We start from the raw sequence: 19,263 nt of genomic DNA, 5'->3' as shown, positions 1-19,263 counted from the left end.
TGAAACGCTCTTCAGTTTTGTTATTCATACCAGTTGTAAGGAAACAACCTTTCAAGAAAATCTGGTAACAGTTTTAGGAAACACAGTACTCTTGTCAGGAGCTCAAACTGTAGTACAGAAGGAAATACATGAAAGGAATTAATCTGTGCAGAAATCCCATTTAACTGTGTATTGGGATTATTCTAAGGTAATTCCTTACTTTGCCAAGTGTGGATATGACCACCCCAGGCCTACAAAAAACCTAACAAACTGCATGCAGATGAAAGCCAATGGTTGGCTAAGTATTTATCATTCTTGAGCCAATATTCAATGCAAATTAAACAGAAACTGCTCAGTATTTTCTGTTGCATTATGTATCATGTATATTCAGCAGATTTTCCCCTGTATGTTTGCAAATATTTGGGAAAATAAATGTTTTCGTATACAGATATTTGAATGTCAAAACCCTGTTAAAAAGCAGATGACCCTGGTCTTAGATGACTTTACGTATACCAACCTTGGCAAAATTTGCCTTTCATCTTCCTCCTCTTAAAAGTTGATGTTTTATACTTAATACAGGAATGTCACAGTTCAGGAATTAGTTATTTTGTACCTATTGCTCACAAGAAGAGAACAACTGATGAGATAGATGTCAGGCTGCAGGAGGACATGCATTCCAGAAACACAGGAGGAACTTGGAGGGAGCAGATTCAGACTGGTATGTCCCGTTTCTTTCAAAGTAGAGAAGAAAACTTGACTTAGTCACCAGCTCTGTAGTTCTCAATGTGATTATTAACCATTTTGCATCACCTTCCAGCACAATTTCTCTTCCATGTGTGGACATTGGAAATGCTCGTTTCCATAACTGATTAACTGGACAGCTTTTTCAGCGGCGCAAGACTTGTTTTAAAGTGGTGGTTCTCTTATAGAGATTCTCACAATCAATTCAGTTGGAAGACTTGTGTGTTTTCTCCTTGCTGCTCTACTTGTAGTATTATTGCTGCAGTAGCTTGCGTCATCACAGACCAAGGTAAGAGTTCTCACTTTTTTGAACTTTAGTATTGCTGTAATTCTTGTTCTTTTGAGTTTTGGTGCAAGCATCCTTTTAGATGACTTAAGATCACATGAAGGAGACCGCCTTTTAGGTATCGTTGTAGTAGAAACTCTCTCAGGTTTGCTTAGGAAACTCCAGATGGGGCTATGTTACTGTTTTAGTTGAAATGAGTATTGTGCTTTTGAAGGGAATTGCCCACCAGAAATGACATCTAAGCTTACCAGAGTAAAATTTGAAGTATTATATGTGGTCTTCAATAAACGAGAGCCCAAAGGTCCTAGTCTTAAGTAAAATACAAGAATGTAACCACAGCCTGCAGTAAAATAGTTTCAGATAAGATTACAGCGTAATTTGGATAGAACTATCTTCTCTCTTTAGAATTTTTAATGAAAGCAGATTAAAAGGAAGCCAGTTCTTTCTTGTGTGCTTTGTAGAAACTATATTTATTGGTCTTTGATTATTTATTACATTGTTAGAAGTGTTTTAATAGGTTTAATCTAGATTATAATTGCAGATATGGATTTGAGGTGTGATCTGGGGGTGACAGGAGCCTTTGTTACAGAATAAAAACACCCATAAATAGCACTCTAAGAATTATTTGTTGGAAGAAAAAGCAAAGCCCATGTACCTGTACCACAGGATTGAGGTTTATGTGGGTTATATAAAAATGCATCTAGTTCTTTTGGGTGTGTTAGAGTGGATTTTTTTAAATGGGGAAAGGGTGGATAACTACCATGGATAAGGAGAAGCTAACAACAGCTTTAGATGATGAAAACAGGCAAGAAAAAAATGCTCCACTTCTGAATTCTTAAGTCTTTCCACTGAATAATATAATTTATTATATAATCAAAATACCCACAGAACTGTAGGTTCTCCATTTCACTTTTTACATGATGATCACTTATGTAACAATTTCATCTCCTGGTAACATTAGAGCAGGAATCAGAATAAGGCATTAAACTCACAGCCTGCACTCTTCAGATATTGCTTCTATGTACATGTATCTGGAATGAATCTTGGCTTAACATCTGCCATATCAATATTCTATACCACAAAGTCCCACATTGTGCAATTTTAATATACATAACCTGTATCATATAAATGTAGTTAATTTGGAGATGACTGTGATACTCTACACAGAATTCAATGCATACAATTGAAATGATGACATATAGCAATGCTGAAGTAACATGCACTATGAGTAGGATTTTTTGCACCACTTTGGGAAAAATCTCAGTTGAAGTTAATTTTAATAAAATACAAAAATATCTAACAGCAGAAGATGAATACATCTGCACTGGAAAAAAAGGGCATCCTCAATGGAGCAGGTTTCACTGTAAACATATCCATTACCATACAAATGCAGCTCGCTCTCGTAACATTCTGACACCAAAGCGCTGCCATTCTCGCTGATATATCCATAGCTCCTGAGTTGTATCGAGACAGGCTAAAACTGCACCTCCTTTCCATGCAATTAAGCGGGGATCCATATCCTAAATTCAAAACAGAGATTGTACACAATCACTGGTCTAATTTTGCATAGTCCTCAAAGTTGTATCCTCATTTTTCCAACAGTATTTACCACTTAGTATCTTGGGGGAGAGGGGAGGAGAAAAGTTTTTCAAAATTATTCAGAAAAAGCAGCAAGATTGAAATATAAAAAGATATTTAAGATGTTTCAAGGAGTCACTTTTTTTTTTTTAAAGATGCCTTCTAGACGTGTCATGAAAATCCTGCCTTCAGCAATGGAGGCTCTGAAATACACTCAAGTTTTGATTTTAGAAATTTTGCCTCATTAATGCGAAATGAAAATTGCTCTTTTAATGCCATACTTTCTTTTACCTTAATAATAAACCCTAACACAATTTCTTGTTGAACAGACAGGTTAACTTCACAGACCAGTACTAACTGCTTAAGAATATGGCCTTTAGCTAATAAACATTTCAGTTAATAAACATTTTAGTGACACTCTTACTATACTTCCAACTTCCTGCCTGTAACTGGGAGAGAGTTATGTTATGAGCTGAAAGCTCTCCTAAATCTCCACAAATATTCAACTAATCTGCAGTTTTGAAAGAGTACATTTTTTTTTAATCTTTCAAAGATTTCAACCAAATCGTAGTTTATTAACCATTTAGCTAAGAGTTAACAGTATACCTTAGGTCTTGTGATGACTTCAACATTTTCAACAACTCTTCTGAAAGAAGGTGGCATCTTGTTCAGAATTCGGTGTTGAAGAAACTCTTGAGCTTTATGAAACATAAGGCCTCCTCCCACTACTAAGATAGAGCTGTACATCTTCTTTTTTGTATCATCAGACGCTGGAATGAATGGATATATATAAATGTATCTGACTTTTAAAGTTATTATGGCCTGTATTGGTATTATAAAGGATTTACTGCAAGTCAAACCAGATAGAAATGGATGTTTGCTTTTAAAATTGTTTTTCTATTTCCTGGACATTCAAAATGTCTAGCTTAAGAAACCTCAACAAAGAAGTGCAGCTACTCTAGAGATGGTAAAACTTAGGGACATACATCTTACTTTGGTAAAATATACGAGTTACCATAAATCCACACTAACATGCATATTTTACAGAATTGTACAAATGTGATTCTTACCACAGCAGTCAATACTATGAAGAATGGCTTTGTCAAGGCCCAAGGCTTTGCCTTCAAACTGAGAAATAGCTGTTTTCCTGGACATGTGTGCAGTTAAAGGTTCTTCTGAATCATTTCCAGATATCATACAATCACCCTGGGAAGATCCCAGTTCCACTTCTTGTGGGTAGATCCTCTCAGAAATGTCCGAGGCTTGGCCTCTCAAGTCTCCCTCAAATGCACCAGGCTTTGACATAGATTTTCTATCAGCTGTAGCTTTTGCAGACTTAAAAATGAGAAAACAAGTTGAACTATTATAATAGCAGAAAGATCTAAAGTTCTAAAGACTTGTCTAGACATCCATAATTCCTTACTCTAAACTTATTCTTTAATGCTTCTGACCCAGGTAACAAACTGATTTTATTCCCCAATTAAATAATAATGAAAAATAAAATGAGCATTCACACACCTGCTCTTGCTTACTTTGTGTGGCTAGCAGATAATGTTCATCATGAGGATCCTCAGGGTCACCCTGTGACCTGTGTTGCAAAGTTGTCATTTTTTGTCCAACAATTCCAAAAGTTGCTGGATAAAACAGAGCCATTGGAGCCTGAAGAATGAGAGATTTGGCATGGTTTTACTACAGGTTTTCTTTTTTTTGGCACTTAATATAAAGAAAAAAAGAAAAACCTTGTTCTACTTTTCTCACAATTCAAAATTAAATGTATATTTTTTCCAAATATTTTTGTAAACAGCTAAAGTGTCTTCAGCTTTGTATAATTTAAATTAATCCCAGCAAATAGACTTGTACGTGTATATAAGTACAGGTATAAAAGTTTCTTTACAGATTCTGGCATTGTATGATAAAATAAGTACTCAAATGCAGTTTGTTACAAAATTAGAAAATTCAATGGTGAGCTGAACAACTTGCAAAATTAGTATTCATTCCTTGCACGTGAAGGATAACTATCATATTCAGTTGAAGTTGCAACCATTCTGCCTAAAGCTAGTTAGGAAGTCTTGTAGTGCTGCATTAAGCCCATTCATACATATAGTAACTAATTTTAAAACTATCAACAAGCATAAGTTAAGAACAATCTGTAAGTCATGTGGGATTACTAGCACTGGACCGATACAAAGTGAGGTGCTGAGCCTGAACACTGAATATAATTCTTGCAATTGAGAAAAAAAAAAAATCACCTGTAATTTTTCATCCCCTAATCGGAACTGGTATAATAAAGCTGGAGAATCTGGATGTCGAATTTGGAACTCATGATCTTGCAATCCAGAAATATCCTGAGGTCAAAAACAATGCAAATAAAAAAACTGCATCTCTTACAAGAGATATAAGAAACTGCATAATCTATTTAAACTGTAGGAAACAACAAAAAGTAACAAAACTTTTCAGACTATGAACATTTACCTATTCTTGAATCCTTTTGTAAGTCTTTTCCCTGTAGCATGATCTGCCAAAACAGCTTTCTACATGCCTAAACCTCTATAATGAGAGTTTGTGCAAAAAGAAGAGACCTGCTGGCAGATCCTACAAAACTGAAGTTGAAAAACAGCAAATATGCAGCTACTGTCAGCTTCTTTCAGTAATAAGAACAAAGCAACTACCTTTCTAAGAGCTGGGATTCCTTTCAATTAGAAGAAAAATAAAACAAGTTACAAATACTTCAAGCCTAAAGCTTCTCCAGCTTTGCCAATATTCTACTGAATAAAATACTTCATTCTATTCCATTTACAAGGAATTGTAGACTCACAAAAAGGTTCCCCAGAGTAGCATTCTGTAAAGGAGAAAAAAAAAAATTACTTGGAGAATACACTATTTTCTTCTCACCTGGTCTAGATGACAAAATGTCTCCTTTAGGTGCTGAAGCAGCAGGCAATCCAACTTATTAGTTAGCTGACAGTCTCTGTATGGGAATCCTGCTCGTTGCATAAGCCAATAAAAGCACCTTGACACATCAGATCCTCCATATGCAAGGCACAGCCTAAAGCACAGAGAAGATTATTTTATTTATTTGCTGAAATACTGGCCTTCTACAGTACCATGCATGGGAATACAAGAAACATTTCAGACATGCTGTGACCATGCCTTCCACATAGTTGCAGAGCACAGTATCAGTTCTGCCTGTTTTCTTCTTTTAAAGATGCCAGAATTCTCTAAGGTTCATATTGTAACATGATGACCCTGATACATGGCTCACAGTAAAACACCCCTGTATACAGAAAATTTTTCTCATTTTTAAAGTCAAGTCTTTGGTAAACAACTAAGTACATGCTGATAATAACTGCATATTAAAAGATACCTGGTGTTGCGATGGGAAACACCATCTTCTACACAGCAAACACTTGTCTTCTGATCTCCCACATCTACTATACATGCACTGCTTAAACCACTTCCAAACGTAGCACAGACAGACTCCTGGTGTACAACAATTCCTAGCAGTAGGAGAAAAAATTATATCCAAGCTCCAGAGCCATGTTGCTGACATTCAGAGGACATCTTAATGGCTTTTAAAATCTTCTAACAGCATGACTCTGCACTGAAAGTCTGTGTATTTAGTGAAGATGGGGTGGGGGGGATTTACAGATTTTTTTGTCGGGTAAGCCCTTAAAGTCCTGAGAAAAGCTAAGAGCAGGGTGGACACCTATACTCAAATATTTTTACTTTTTGCAAGATTAAAGACAGCGCCGCCAGACTTTGTTTTGGGTGTACTGCAGGGTCTTGGTTATCAGATGCACATCAAGCATTTTCCTAAATTTCTTTTAGTTTTAATCAAACATCATTACCATTAGCATTTTAGACATGCTCTTTAAGGAGTTATAAAACAAGGTCCAATTCCATGCTCTGTTCTCCTTTCAATCTACTCTGTAAAAGAGTACCTTTGTATTTGTATCACAAGCCCATACGAACTACTGGAAGCTTCAGGCTGTACTTCTAGACAGCGAAGGAAAAAACCTGCTTGGTCGAGCTCTGCGTTATAGACAAAGACTAAGTAAAACTACTGTTTCAGTGACAAATGTTTTTAGATAGATTAAGAGAATTTACTTATGCTGTATAACTAGTTCAGCTCTTCACCAAATTATTATTTGGGAGATGGCACTTTCAAGAGTTATTAATGATACTTTCTGACTTTCCCTTTCATGTATCAGATGAAGCTTTGTATTTTTTTCTTAGTATTGTTCCAGTTCCTCTGAAGCTAACTCATTTCCACGGCAAATTCTTCTATCCTAGTGCCAGTACATTTTTAGATAGTATTGTTAGGTACTGTTCACATTCCTTCTATGCAAAAACTGGGGAGGAATCAAAGTATGATTTAGAACCATTCTGACCAAAAACCAAGACAGCCAATATGGCTTGTTCGTTTTATCGTATCATATATATATATATATATATATAAAAATATGCATCTGAACAAAATTTAAATCTCATGAGATCAGTCTTTTTGCAGAGTTCATTTACCATCTTCTTAATTCTTTCAGATGGGAAGTCTTTTTGTAAAATGAGCATCTTCTATTAAATACAGAAGAGGCTAAACAGGTTCACTATTTAAACAATAATATCTAAGCACATATTCTGCTGGGAGTAATACTTGGAAACTGTTGGCACTTTGTAGTGATTAATTATTAAACAACAGCAGTTTTAATCTCCAACATCTTATATATAACTTACTGTTTGACTAGTCTCTACCATTTAACTTATTCTTGTCCACTTTTTAAGCCTCCTTCCTGTTCATTCCTCGCATAACTAATACTGAAAAAATGACTTTGCAGCACCACATGTACTACTACTCTGATGTATGTCAAATTAACTATGGTTGGGTTAACTGTGCCATCCCTAATAACTTTCTGTGTTTTCTCTAAATGTGAAATCAGAGAAAGGTATTTAAGACTACAGCAGTTCTTTCCAGAAGACTAGCTAGAAACTTCCAGCAGTTTAACTGAAACTGCACTGCCTTTTTTTTTCCTCCATTGGAGGGTTTTCCAGTCTAAAAACAAATATGCAGAAGCAGCTAACAGTTACTTTTTTTTTTTTTTTAATTTTATTGCTCTTCTATATTTAGTGTATGCACTTAAGCCAACTCTGAAACCTCCTATGTCATCCTGTAGAGAGGACAGTAGCAGCATCTTACATCATATGCTTTTGTTTTGAAGTCAGAGAATCTTAATACTCTGTAGAGTTAACACTGTGCATTTTAGAAATACTTGAGAAATCAGACTGTTGCGACTTTTATCTCAGCTGAAGTGCAAAGCCCACTGCTGGAATACATAATAGCAAACTAAGAAACTTGTTTCAATGCTACCCACCCATTTTGCCCCATCAAAAGGGACAACACCAAAAGGTGAAAGGTGCTAGTCCCAGCCAAACTGGGACTGATATGCAAAAATGTGCCTTAAATGAAAAAACTATCTTTATACTATTAATGATTAAGTGCTTGCTTATGTATGGTTTTACCTGAGAAGCCCATCTTCATTAGGATCATATTTACCAGTTCTTTCACGTGTTGTTTATTATAGATGTCTGGAATTAGTAAAATGCATCTGTAGTACTGAAGATAAGAACAGTGAATTAAAGCCAGCTCTCAAATTAAGTTTCTCTTTACATTCTTGAATACCCGATGTTAAGGAAGAAAGCATTATAGACAAACTATTAAAAGAAGCAAAGTTATGTAAAGGGGAAGGTTTTTAATACTTTAAAAAATGAGTTCAAGTAAGTACAAAGTTGTAGGCCACTAAAATGTTTAGAAGTACAGCAGATATGAGAAAAACACCTACTCAGCAGGGACAAGAAATTATGCAAGTATTAGGTAACCATTCCTCAGCTGCCTCCTGTATAGTCAACAAAACAAACCCAAACAGACAAAGACTGAAATTTCTATAATGACATTTCCAAACCTCCTTATTAGAAGTTCTACTAATAATTTTTGTCTTAAAGACATGGACAAAACTCCAAAAGAAGGCTTAGGAACCATGCTCACCAGCAGAAAGAATTTATTTGTTAAGAAAACCACCAGTAAGAAAGAAGCTACCAATAACAGCAGGTTGCTTTTCTTTTATAGTAACATTTACAGAAGTGGATACAGCCCACATTCATATGCTCACAGCTCACCTTTAGGTCTTTCAATGGTATTTCCAGATATTTTTGTATCGCATGTGACCATATAACTTCAAGGTCTGCTAATACTGCAGTGAGGGAGCCACCAGGTCCTGTGTGGAGATTCAACTGCCCTCTTCTAATAGGCCAATGTATATTGTAAGAATCTAGTGGATTAACATACAGTGCCTGAAAAAAAGAGACAATGTTCTATGCATTGCTCTTCCAAGAAGATTAGTAACAAATACTAGAGAAGTACTTCAGAAGCAGATACAAAAGACACTCAGACCGATGTGACAGCAATACAGTGGATTTATTTTTAACAGCATTAAAATAAAAAAAGACATTAAATACATGGTTTAAATTGTTTGAATTTTCATAGCCATGGACATCTACCAAACATAACAGTGTATTTTTCCATTATCTCTAATTAGTAACTAAAATAATTTAAAGACTCTTTGAAGCTCATGAATTACCTAATTACTCGGCAGTGATTCTATGTACTGATCCTTCTATCAGTTTCTTGGCTTTTGTCTGAATTATACGACACAGGTAAAGCTCTCACCTAGTCCCAGCAGAAACACTAATTTATAGTGGCAAAGGATCCAGGATACTTGTTAGACAAATGGGGGAAACTGTCCGGTCTTGCTGAATGGTAAGTTAGTCCATAGTAAAGCTTCTCATATGTTGTTTGACTAAATTTATGTGTCTCTCAGTACATACTAACATACAGCTAACTGCCTCTGATTACACAGCTGCATTAAGACATCATACGAAGCCTCGTTTCAGCACGAAAATGAATCTTACCTCTTCTCCTACCAAAAATTCAGGATGATTTGATGTGTTTGTCCACTTGGCCCCAGAGCTGTGATCTAAAATAGCTGGCCGCATCTGTCTGTTGTATGACCTGGCCTGAAATGTAATCAAAACAAATGCTGTTGATAAGAATTTTACCAGTCATTTTTTATGCATGAAAGTGAAAGGGCTCAAACAAATGAATTTCTGAAGACTAAACTGCTGGTGCATTCAAGCTTCGCTTGTGTTTGACTTCGTTTGTTTCAAAGCTTTGCTTGTGGTTTTTTTGTTTCCCAAGGACTCCTTAACTGTTTCCCTAGGCGTCTTTGTCTGTTTAGATCTCCGTTCATAAATCACTGATAGCAGACTCAAAGCCTTCAGTGGACACTTGGGCAACTCCTAGAACGGGCAAACTAAGATAAGGGGGACTTGAACTAAAGGAGACAGAGATCCTATCTAGGGAGGATGATTTTGCTAATTTAGGAAGAAGGCACCTGGACTTTACTTCACAGTGCATGCTGAGGAAAGATGATCAACTAGCAAACACCATGAAGAAGACTACTTACTTCTTCCCTCGACCATGGTAGACCCTCACTCTATTTTTACTACGCATGCTTGGACTATGTAAACGAATTCTGGGAACTCATTATCATAAGACACCCCTTTCCAGGAAATCTAATGAGTATGTATGATTTATGTGTATGTGAACTGATGTCCCTTGCTAGTTCTTGGGAGCCCTTATGGTGGAGAATCCCCAGGGCGACCCCAGCGCTGCTAATAAAGAATACCTGCTTAACAGTTATATTGGATTCTGACTGTTGAGTCAATTTCTTTGTTTCAAAAGAAAAAAGAAACGTCCCCTGACCCCAGCCCTCAAAGAACCATTTTAAATCTTCATTTCCTCAGATCTTCAGAATTAGGTCATACATAGCTGTATAAAGGATATCTATTCTTGTCCACTAAAACACAGCATCACACCAAATGACTACACGAACTAACAACTTAATACAAATCTTAAGAATGAGTTACCTGATCAGGTGACACTGGTATACGCCTTGCACCGTTTGACATCTTTTTGGACCATATTGCTTGGTCCACCATTTTAAGGCCATTTTGTCTCTGCTCAGTACTTTCAGGTTTCTAAAACAAAACCCACAAATATGCAATGTAAACACTTACTTTCTAACTACATGTGTGTATGCTGGTAATACTGAAGCTATTATTAAAACAATGAAATCATTACTGGAGTTGATAGGCTGTAGAAAGGACAGAACGTTTGCATGTTGTACAATGAACATATGCTTATTTTTAAAGCAACTTTTTAATATTACAGTTCCCATCGCTTATTTGTCTAAGTCAACTCGAATCTTTTAACCGATTGTAATGGCTGCTGGACTTCATCTCCAGAGTTGATGAGCTCAGGACACTACCAATTTAACTACAGAAATAGTAAGTAGGAGCAAAAATATTTAAATAGATATCAATTATTTAAAGGTGAGGTTTAATATTAGTGACATTAATTTGATTAATGACTTTTTGTACAGATTCAAATTATTAATAAGATCACTTACATATATTTTTTGAGCAGGTTGGACTAGAATTACTTGCTATGATATCCAAGCAGTCCAATTCTAGTTCTACAGCTGGCATTCCATAAACAGAAATACTGCGTGAGGTATCAGACCACAGAGAAATCAATGTATACAAACCCTCAACCTATGAATTGATTAGATATACTTCATTGCAAATAAATAAAACAAACACAGACCGGTGCAAATCTACTGACTTAAGTAAGGTGGCATCTACAGCACATTAAATAGGGAAAAAGTTTGTCTTGAGAAGCATTCTTCTCTGGAAAAACATAATGCAGGAGGAGAAGCTATGCATTACGCAACTAAAAAATGCAACAGAAATACATAGTTAAAACCTCTATTTTAGCAAGTTGGGAGGACGTGCCCCTGGTGGCGGCCCCTGCTTACATTGAGGCCGTCCCTCAGGAGCCAGCTGTCTCTGTAGGCCGCCTGCCCCGGCTGCTTGTGCCGCCGCGCGATGACATGGGGGATGCCCACGGGCAGCGTGTCCGTGGCCCTACCGAGCCGCAGAGTGGTCGAGCCGGGGTGTATCACCACGATGAAGTTGCTCTGTATTTGCTGAAAGTACCACAACGCGCACGGCAGTGAGCAGGGGCCCCGCGCCCGCCCCGGCCTTCCAAAGGCCGCGCCCGGGCCCCCCCGGCCCAGCGCGGCCGCTCGGCCGGCGGGAGGGGAGGGGAGGGGAGGGGAGGGGAGGGGAGGGGAGGGGAGGGGAGGGGAGGGGAGGGAGCGCCGCCCCGAGGAGCCGCCGCCGCGACCCTGCCCCTCACCGCCCACCCCCGGGCCGGCCTCACCTCCTGCAGGGACTCGGGCACGGCGGCGGGGACGATGGGCCGCTTGACACCGCGCTGCTCGCGCTCCCGGTCGCGCTCCTTGTCCTTCCCGTTCTCCGCCTCACCCTTCTCCGCCTGGGTCATGCTCCCCGCCGGACCCGCCGCACCAGGCGGAAGCGGCGCCTGCGGGGCCCAGCGCGGCCTTCAAGCGGGGCGGAAGCGGGCGGGCCCGCGCCCGGCACCGCCCCTCGGGCAGGTACCGCGCGGGGGCTCGGCGGGAGGGGGCTCGGCTGCGCCGGTCCCTGCGCTGAGGGGACGAGCAGCGTTTAGCAGACCCTGGGGAGCGCCCCCGCCGCTGCAGGAGGTCTCGCCTCGGAACGGCCGAACGCCCTCAGCTGGTGGGGTTGGAGGAAGGGTAGTACAGTCCTCCGGACGACGCGAGAAATAAATTAGCACAGCTGATACACCTGTGACACCCGTGAAGAACTAGCGGTGACCTGTACACGCCTGACCTGTGGGCGGGAAGTGCCTTCATGAAGATGTGAGGTTTGAGTGGAGGTGAGGAAGAGTTTGTCACGCTGAAGACTGCTGTTACACAGCAAGTTTAAGAGGTAGTAGCTCTGTGTTGGGTATGTGGAGTGGGAACCACCGGAGGGGGGGATTTCACCATAGGTACCTCGCAAAAGCCAGCTAATTGCTGCTTTTGTTAACCTCAACAAAACCCACAGATTTTGTTTAGGTGCTTACGTTAACCAAGGGGAATTGTTGGATGTTACAATTTCTTGCTAAAGATTTTATTGGAGAGGTTTAAGTAAAAAATTTGTAGTGGCACCTCGTAGAAAATATTTAATCTGAATTCCTGGTAGCTAATCTTAAATAGATGCAGCCCTCTCCAACTGAATGAAAATAAACAAACCCCAAACAAAACCCAAGAACAACAATAAGAAACTCCTATTCCAAAATGGGGTAAATTAGTTAAAAGGCAGTTACTGTTTGAAAGAAAGTAACTCTTCTGTGTTAGCACTCAGTATTTCAGTTCACTACCTTTTTCTTCATGTAATAAAAATAAAGCCTAATTTTATTGAAAAAAGTCTTACCAAAACTCATACAGCAAATAGGCTTATACATTTGAGTAAGTTTATAATGGAGAAGGAAGCTGTTTCAAGAGGTGCTTATAAAACAGGCATGTTATAAAACCCATTATGGGCCTTAAGGAAGCGAATTTGTGAAAGGCAATGATTGTAAAACAAAGTAATTTGTAAACTGCGTTTTAAAAGTGTTTTTAGAGTATCATTAATACCACGAAAATACAGCAGAGCACACAATGTCAGTACTGACAAAAATAAATATAAGACCTATTAGGAAGTACTGCTTTAAGTTTGAGTTGAGGGACCTTCTGTATCAAATACAAATATGTATTCTTCCTCGTTAGAACAGAAAAGGGCTTACTTACTGTACATCAGATGGATTTTTTTCTAAAAATTATGAGAAAGTCAGCCTTGTGACAAGCCAAATATAATTTACTTATTACTTTTCAACTACAGTAAAATGTTCAGAAACTATACAAAGACTTTAGACAGTAAACATGTATTTAATAAAACTGTGGTTCGGTTACACCGGATCCTTGAAGAAGGAGTTCCCAGTACAACTTCATTAATCTGCTTAGATCACAGAACAGTTTCCAGTCAGACATACACATTCACAACATTCAAACTCATTTGGTCCATCACTAAAGTCTTCTTTCCTTTCATCTTGCAAATGTGTATGCTTTTGCCTGCCTCTTCAGCAGGCGCTTACCTAAAAGATGAAGTAATTACATTTAAAGACAGCAAGGCCTTTCTTTGCAAGATAAAATTATGTAAGTAACAATTTTAAAATAAATTGTTTTAATTTAGCTAAACGAGACATGCTAAAGACTTCTATAAACAGATTACACATTGCTCTTATTACCCAAAAGCCCTCCCCACCGCCTTTGCTGGCCTCATGTCTAGTCAAAAAGAAAAGAAACATATCCAAATGAAAAAAAAAATAATGAGAAGCAGCTTATCATTATTCTAGGGAACTGGAATACTCGTGTATGTGCTTTTTGGAATATGAACTTTTTCCTACAAGATTTACAAGTATTAACCACCTGCATGTGGTTTATTTCTTGCAACTTTTGTTATGGTAACAATGGGGAGTGATTCATGAAAAAGAAGGATGGTTTACTTAAGCCTTAAAGTAAATTAAATCTATATATACATCCAGTGTTAGATGAAACTTCCACCAGCCAAACTAATTAATAAAACAGAATTAAAGTTCAGGCACCTGTAAGAAATTTAAGACTAGGCTTTTTTTAATGGTTTTTGCCCCTCTTTTTAAGTAATTCTGATTTTTATGCTATACTAGAATTCAAGATTTGCATAGCTATATCACTGTAACAGGAAGAAAGGTTTTTACTAATAGTCTTTTAACAACTTTATTAATTTTCCTTCTTTTCTATTGAGAAGTATCTACTTTAAACAAAAAAACCCCCTCGTGTCCTATTATAACTATTAAAAATGCAAACAAAGTTTCAGTCACTACTGGTCTGAACAGGCCTTTGCATTAGCAGCCAAAAAAGATTAAAAGTTATAAATTTTTTTTTATCAGCTGTGTTCAAAACTCTTTGCTACACTTTGTATATCCACTTTTACACAATTAAAAGTAGAAGCTCACCATTTCTGAGTCAAAACCTTTTAACACCCCCCCCCCCCCCCCTTTTTTCCCAGCTTTACTGAAAGTTATCTAACCACTCTGATTCTCTTACGATTTTGGTAACTTTTGCAGAAGGACAAAACACTCCATTCTACCTAAATCTTCAATTATCATTGTTATTTTAAAGCAGGATACAGCAGATATGGAATTACCTTCCTCATCCACCTCCAGCCATTGGTGGTGGACTGGGGCCTCCACCCCAGTGATTTATTCGACCCATCCTCCGGCGAGGATGTGCTGGAGGCCTGAAAAGCAAGCAAGGAAAACAAGATCTATTCAATCGGCATTAAATTGTTAAATTAGAAATATAGTTACACTGTCTCCAAATGATAGTAATTAGAATGTTAGAAACTCTGGAAAAGTTGTTTGGGTTTCATGTGAAAAGCTCTAAAAAAAAAAAAAAAGCCCAAACAAACCAACCCCACTTTCACAAAAATTATCTTATGCAAAGTGTTCTAATTACTCCTGTCTCACAAGAGAAAGCTACAGCTAACTGAGGCTTTTACCCAGTCTGACAAAAAACTTAGGCAAACCATTAGGAACAAAGAAACACAGCAACTATAGTGTTTATACAAATGATAGCCCTCTAACAGTGTTCTGCTCTGTATGAAGATAATCCAATACATGAAATAACTGATTTAATGTAAATCAAATGCTGAGTATAAGCAAGTCTAACAAAAGAAGAATTTCAACAAAGATGCACATCGTCTATTAGGCAGGTTTGAGAAATAGTTACAGTTTCAGCTGTACTGTTATTACAGCTATCCAAAGCTATGTACTGTTATCAACGAGTTTCTGACAAAATACTGCAGATAAACAACATTTTAGGCTTCTTACATGACCCAATTCAATGCAAATCACAACTGTAATCTGAATACATTATGCCATTTTGCTAAGATAGGAAAAAAACCCCAGAATTAGTGTGAATATGAAAAAATACCCTCTTCCATCATTGTATCCTGAATAGGAAGATGATGTGTAGCCTCTTCTTCTCAAATCTGGTTGAATAATGCTCTGGAAACTGAAAAATAAAACAGGAGTTAGGTGAATTGATTGCTAGATACAGTTTCTGAATTTTTGGATTGCAAGATAAGAAATGGCCGGAGAAACAGTAAGTAGTGTTCAGGAATAAACAGTGTATCTTCTCAAGATCACTGTTGTTTAATAAATCTTGGCAATTTTTCTTCTACATATGATAAAATCCGAAGTCATTCCAAATTACAGTGAGGCTCAAACTATAAAATCTAGTTTTCTGGTAAATATGCAATACATGTGCAATAAATGTATAAAGTATAAACCTGTAACTGAAGTAATGAAGGACTGTTAAATACATCAGAAGAACTTTTTGTTTCTTAACTGGCTTTCATCTGGGGCCATAAATTTGTGATTACTGCTGTGTAATTATTTTTTACATAGCCAGAATCTATTGTCACCAGTACAAATTCTCCAAATATCTTAATTATTTGATCAGCTATTAGAAACCAGCTGTTTAACAGAAGCATAGCTTTTTCTTTTTGCAGTATTACAATGGAAGAAAGGTAAGAAAACTCATTTGAAGTGCCAGTAAGTTAATATCGTTTTTCATACACTTTTATTATACTATAGTGCTTAATAACCAAAGCCACATAGTCATAGTAAGCATTCAGATATGTTTTGGGGACAGTAGATATGGAATGCTGAAGAGTAAATCTACATTTTTACTGTTGTGTTACTGTTAACACCCAGTTGCTTCTACCTATGTCAAATCTAAAATAAAGCTCACCAGAATAATTTATTTCTACTTACAACAGAACCACAAAATCTGCTATTGACCAGAAGAAATCTGTTATAGATGACAAACGCCAAGGAGCCCGGCTCTGGTTATCCAAAACTTGTCCTGTAACATATCAAGATACAAAACACCCAGATGTTTAGTGTGTGACACTGTACAGGAGGTGACACAAAACCCTCTCTGCTGAGTCTAGGATTTGCAACAGGATGGAGAAACTACACTTCACGGGCAACGGTCGCAAGTTTCATTCCCTAGGGGGTATTTACCCAAGCACCTGCAATAATCGGGTCGCCACCGCCAGACAGACACCGTGTCCGGGTACACCCCCAAAAAGACACCAGTACAGTTTCTGTTTCCCTGTACGTGGTTGGGCTGCTCCTCCGCTACGCTCCCGACGTATGCAGAACGCGCCGGGACTTCTCAAAGTCCTTAAAAACGGTTTAGCAGCACGTCAGGCTTAAAGGCAGGCCGAGGGGGGCGGGGGCCGTGGGGCCGATGCGGCAGCGGGCCGGCCGTGCTGGGCTCCCGCGGGGCGCGGAGCCGGCGCTCTGCCCCGCGCAGGCCCGGGGCCCCCCAGCCGTGCCCCGCTCGCTGCCCAGGCTCGGGCCCGGCCCCCCTCCCCCGCGCCGCCCCTCACCGTTGGAGATGTACACCATGGCGGCGGCCCCGGGCGCTGCCCCGTCACCTGCCCCCGGCCGCAGTGCGCGGGCGCGGGCGCCAGGCGCATGCCCAGAAGGGGCCGCTGAGGGCGGCGCCCCGCCGCGGTGGCGGCTGCTCGCTTCCGGCTGGCGGGGCGCAGGGGAAAGGGGCGGCGCTGGGCCGTGGCCGTGCTGGCGGGCGCTTGTGTTCCTGGCTCCCTCGCCACCGTCGTCGTCGGGGCGTGCAGCCCCGTGTTAACGAAGGGCCTCCCTCAGCAGCCCCGCTGCGGGGCGGGCGGTGTCCAGGTGGGGCGTCTCCTCCCTCAGAGCGGGCGGGTCTGGTTCCCTCCGAAAATGTGCTCTGGGAGTTCCACCGCCGTGTGAGGCGGGGCCGTGCGCTCTGAGCGTGTGGTTTTACCAACAGTAGCAGGAAACAATAACCGTAGGTAGTAGTATGCCAGGGTAGCTTTCATAAAATTAAATGCTCTTAGAAGTCTTCCATAGTTAACTTCTAGATGTTATGTAAAAACTAGGGCTTTTCTCCTTTATCACCACCTCAATTTTCTCTAGTCGTCCATTCCTGTGTTTTTTTCTAATTAAAAGTGGTAACTCCCTGTAGTCACGTTAGAAATACAACCAAATGCAGATACTTATTTAAACCTCCTTTCCAAAGGGAACTTTTGTTCCTTTTATGTAATGACAGGTATGTGGCTCTATATATTCCTGTTACGTTGGTGGCAATGTTCAGCCCAAAGTTGAGCATTTGTTTTAGTTTATTTTTATAAAAACTTTGCCCTGCAAATAGTGGCTATCATTTCTTGTCATGGAGAATCCATGCATGTAAAATTGGAGGTAATTAGCTATATATGCAGATGTAGTTTTTTGGTTTTTTTTAAACTAAACTAGTAGAGAAGGGGTGTGTAGTTCTGCTGGGAAACAGCAGTAGGAAAAATGAATGGGAAAGTGTTTTAATACTGCCTTTACAAGACCTGTCTTTTCCTAGTAATGATGAGGTAAAGTCTTTTGCTAAACCTCTGAACACAAGAGTGTTTCCTGAAGTTGAAACTGTAATATGATAGGTCTCTGACAATGTAGTTGTCCCCTAGTAAAGAAATTGTTTGCAACTGACCACTGTTTATGTTTCATGTCCCTGAAATAAACTGTTGCAAACAACTGAAAACAGTTGTGAAAGAAAAGTATCTGTAACGATGTATATAAAATAGTTATAATTAATATAAGAGCTAGGTAATCTATCACTCAATAAATGGGGAAGCACAAGAGTGTTTATGAAGTAGTGGGTGCTACACAGTGCATAATGGGCATAAAGGCAGGCAGTATGTTAAAATTCAGGGACAACTTTTTCTTAGCTATGTTTATGATGATTTTTTTCAAATAATAGTCAAGTGTAGTCAGATCAGTTTCCGTTTACAAATGGCAAAACATAGCCTATATAGGTATAGAACAAAAACAGAGATTCAGTCAGTAAGTCATCTGAACATTGTTTTTAGTTTCTCAGTGAAACCAAATAAATGGAACAATAAACTGGAAGAAAGATGTATTGTGTACTTTTAATTTATCAAATGCATAGTAGATCTGATATCATGTGTTAGGTGATACTGTTACATAAATACTAAGTTTATATGGAAAGTGAAAACATTACTTTAAAAAGGTATTGTCAAATAGTGGGAAAATAACAGTACTCAAGGAAAGTATATGACAAATGCAGACCTTTGTATTACTATGCTAAAATGTGAAAATTATAGCCTTGTTTTTAAATGATTTTCATAAATATACTTTGTTTTCTTTTCACTAGACTTTGAGACAAAGCAGTAAATTATCTTATGTTTAAAGAACCATTGCACAAGTTTTAGAAACACTTACCAAGAAGAAGACAGAAAGAGGTAGGATGACAATGGGAAGATAATGGTGGTACCTAGAGACAAAGGAGGTATTGTAAATTTTGTGATGTACTGAAAATACACACAAGCTGACTCTTGCTAGTATAAAAACAAACATCACAGTCCAAACTTTTCACTGTACTTCAGACAGAAATGTAATACTGAACCTGTCTATGAGCAGGTAATTATTCCACCTGAACTCATGCTCTGTCTGCAGTTGATGTTGTCCTGAATGAATTAAAATGTCATAAGAGTTTGAACAATTCATTCCCTTTTTTAATGTATTATCTTTTAGAGGGAAGGTGTTAATCATGAAGAAAGGA

At 38.8% G+C, this 19,263-nt stretch overlaps 2 protein-coding genes across 5 annotated transcripts; both read right to left on the bottom strand.

Moving 5' to 3' along the window:
* Window positions 1-1,848: 1,848 nt before the first annotated feature.
* ACTR8 (actin related protein 8) lies at window positions 1,849-12,513 on the bottom strand. 3 transcript variants are annotated; one of them, XM_074836250.1, is made up of 13 exons: window positions 11,919-12,513; window positions 11,512-11,682; window positions 10,562-10,672; window positions 9,545-9,649; window positions 8,753-8,926; window positions 8,099-8,192; window positions 5,949-6,081; window positions 5,477-5,630; window positions 4,834-4,929; window positions 4,103-4,243; window positions 3,655-3,919; window positions 3,191-3,354; window positions 1,849-2,526 (listed from the first exon to the last, which is right to left on the bottom strand). In XM_074836250.1, exons 1-13 carry the CDS (start codon window positions 12,039-12,041, stop codon window positions 2,383-2,385), a joined length of 1,875 nt encoding a protein of 624 aa, XP_074692351.1. In that variant the 5' UTR covers window positions 12,042-12,513; the 3' UTR covers window positions 1,849-2,382. The 3 variants fall into 3 exon arrangements, with proteins under 3 accessions (XP_074692351.1, XP_074692353.1, XP_074692352.1); XM_074836252.1 differs by lacking the exon at window positions 11,919-12,513 and adding an exon at window positions 11,104-11,198 and having other exon boundaries at window positions 11,512-11,642; XM_074836251.1 differs by lacking the exon at window positions 11,919-12,513 and adding an exon at window positions 11,104-11,175 and having other exon boundaries at window positions 11,512-11,565.
* An 883-nt stretch (window positions 12,514-13,396) lies between these two features.
* On the bottom strand, window positions 13,397-17,196 carry SELENOK (selenoprotein K). 2 transcript variants are annotated; one of them, XM_074836254.1, is made up of 5 exons: window positions 17,042-17,195; window positions 16,419-16,509; window positions 15,574-15,654; window positions 14,786-14,878; window positions 13,397-13,694 (listed from the first exon to the last, which is right to left on the bottom strand). In XM_074836254.1, the coding sequence occupies exons 1-5, from the start codon at window positions 17,058-17,060 to the stop codon at window positions 13,691-13,693; spliced, it is 288 nt and encodes a 95-aa protein (XP_074692355.1). In that variant the 5' UTR covers window positions 17,061-17,195; the 3' UTR covers window positions 13,397-13,690. The 2 variants fall into 2 exon arrangements, with proteins under 2 accessions (XP_074692355.1, XP_074692356.1); XM_074836255.1 differs by lacking the exon at window positions 13,397-13,694 and having other exon boundaries at window positions 14,782-14,878; window positions 17,042-17,196.
* Between the last annotated feature and the right edge of the window lie 2,067 nt (window positions 17,197-19,263).

The sequence above is a fragment of the Strix aluco genome, chromosome 11 (assembly GCF_031877795.1).
Source record: "Strix aluco isolate bStrAlu1 chromosome 11, bStrAlu1.hap1, whole genome shotgun sequence".
Taxonomy (NCBI): Eukaryota; Metazoa; Chordata; class Aves; order Strigiformes; family Strigidae; genus Strix; species Strix aluco.
The sequence above is the reverse complement of the archived record's forward strand: the minus strand, read 5'-3'. Positions and strand labels throughout refer to the sequence as shown.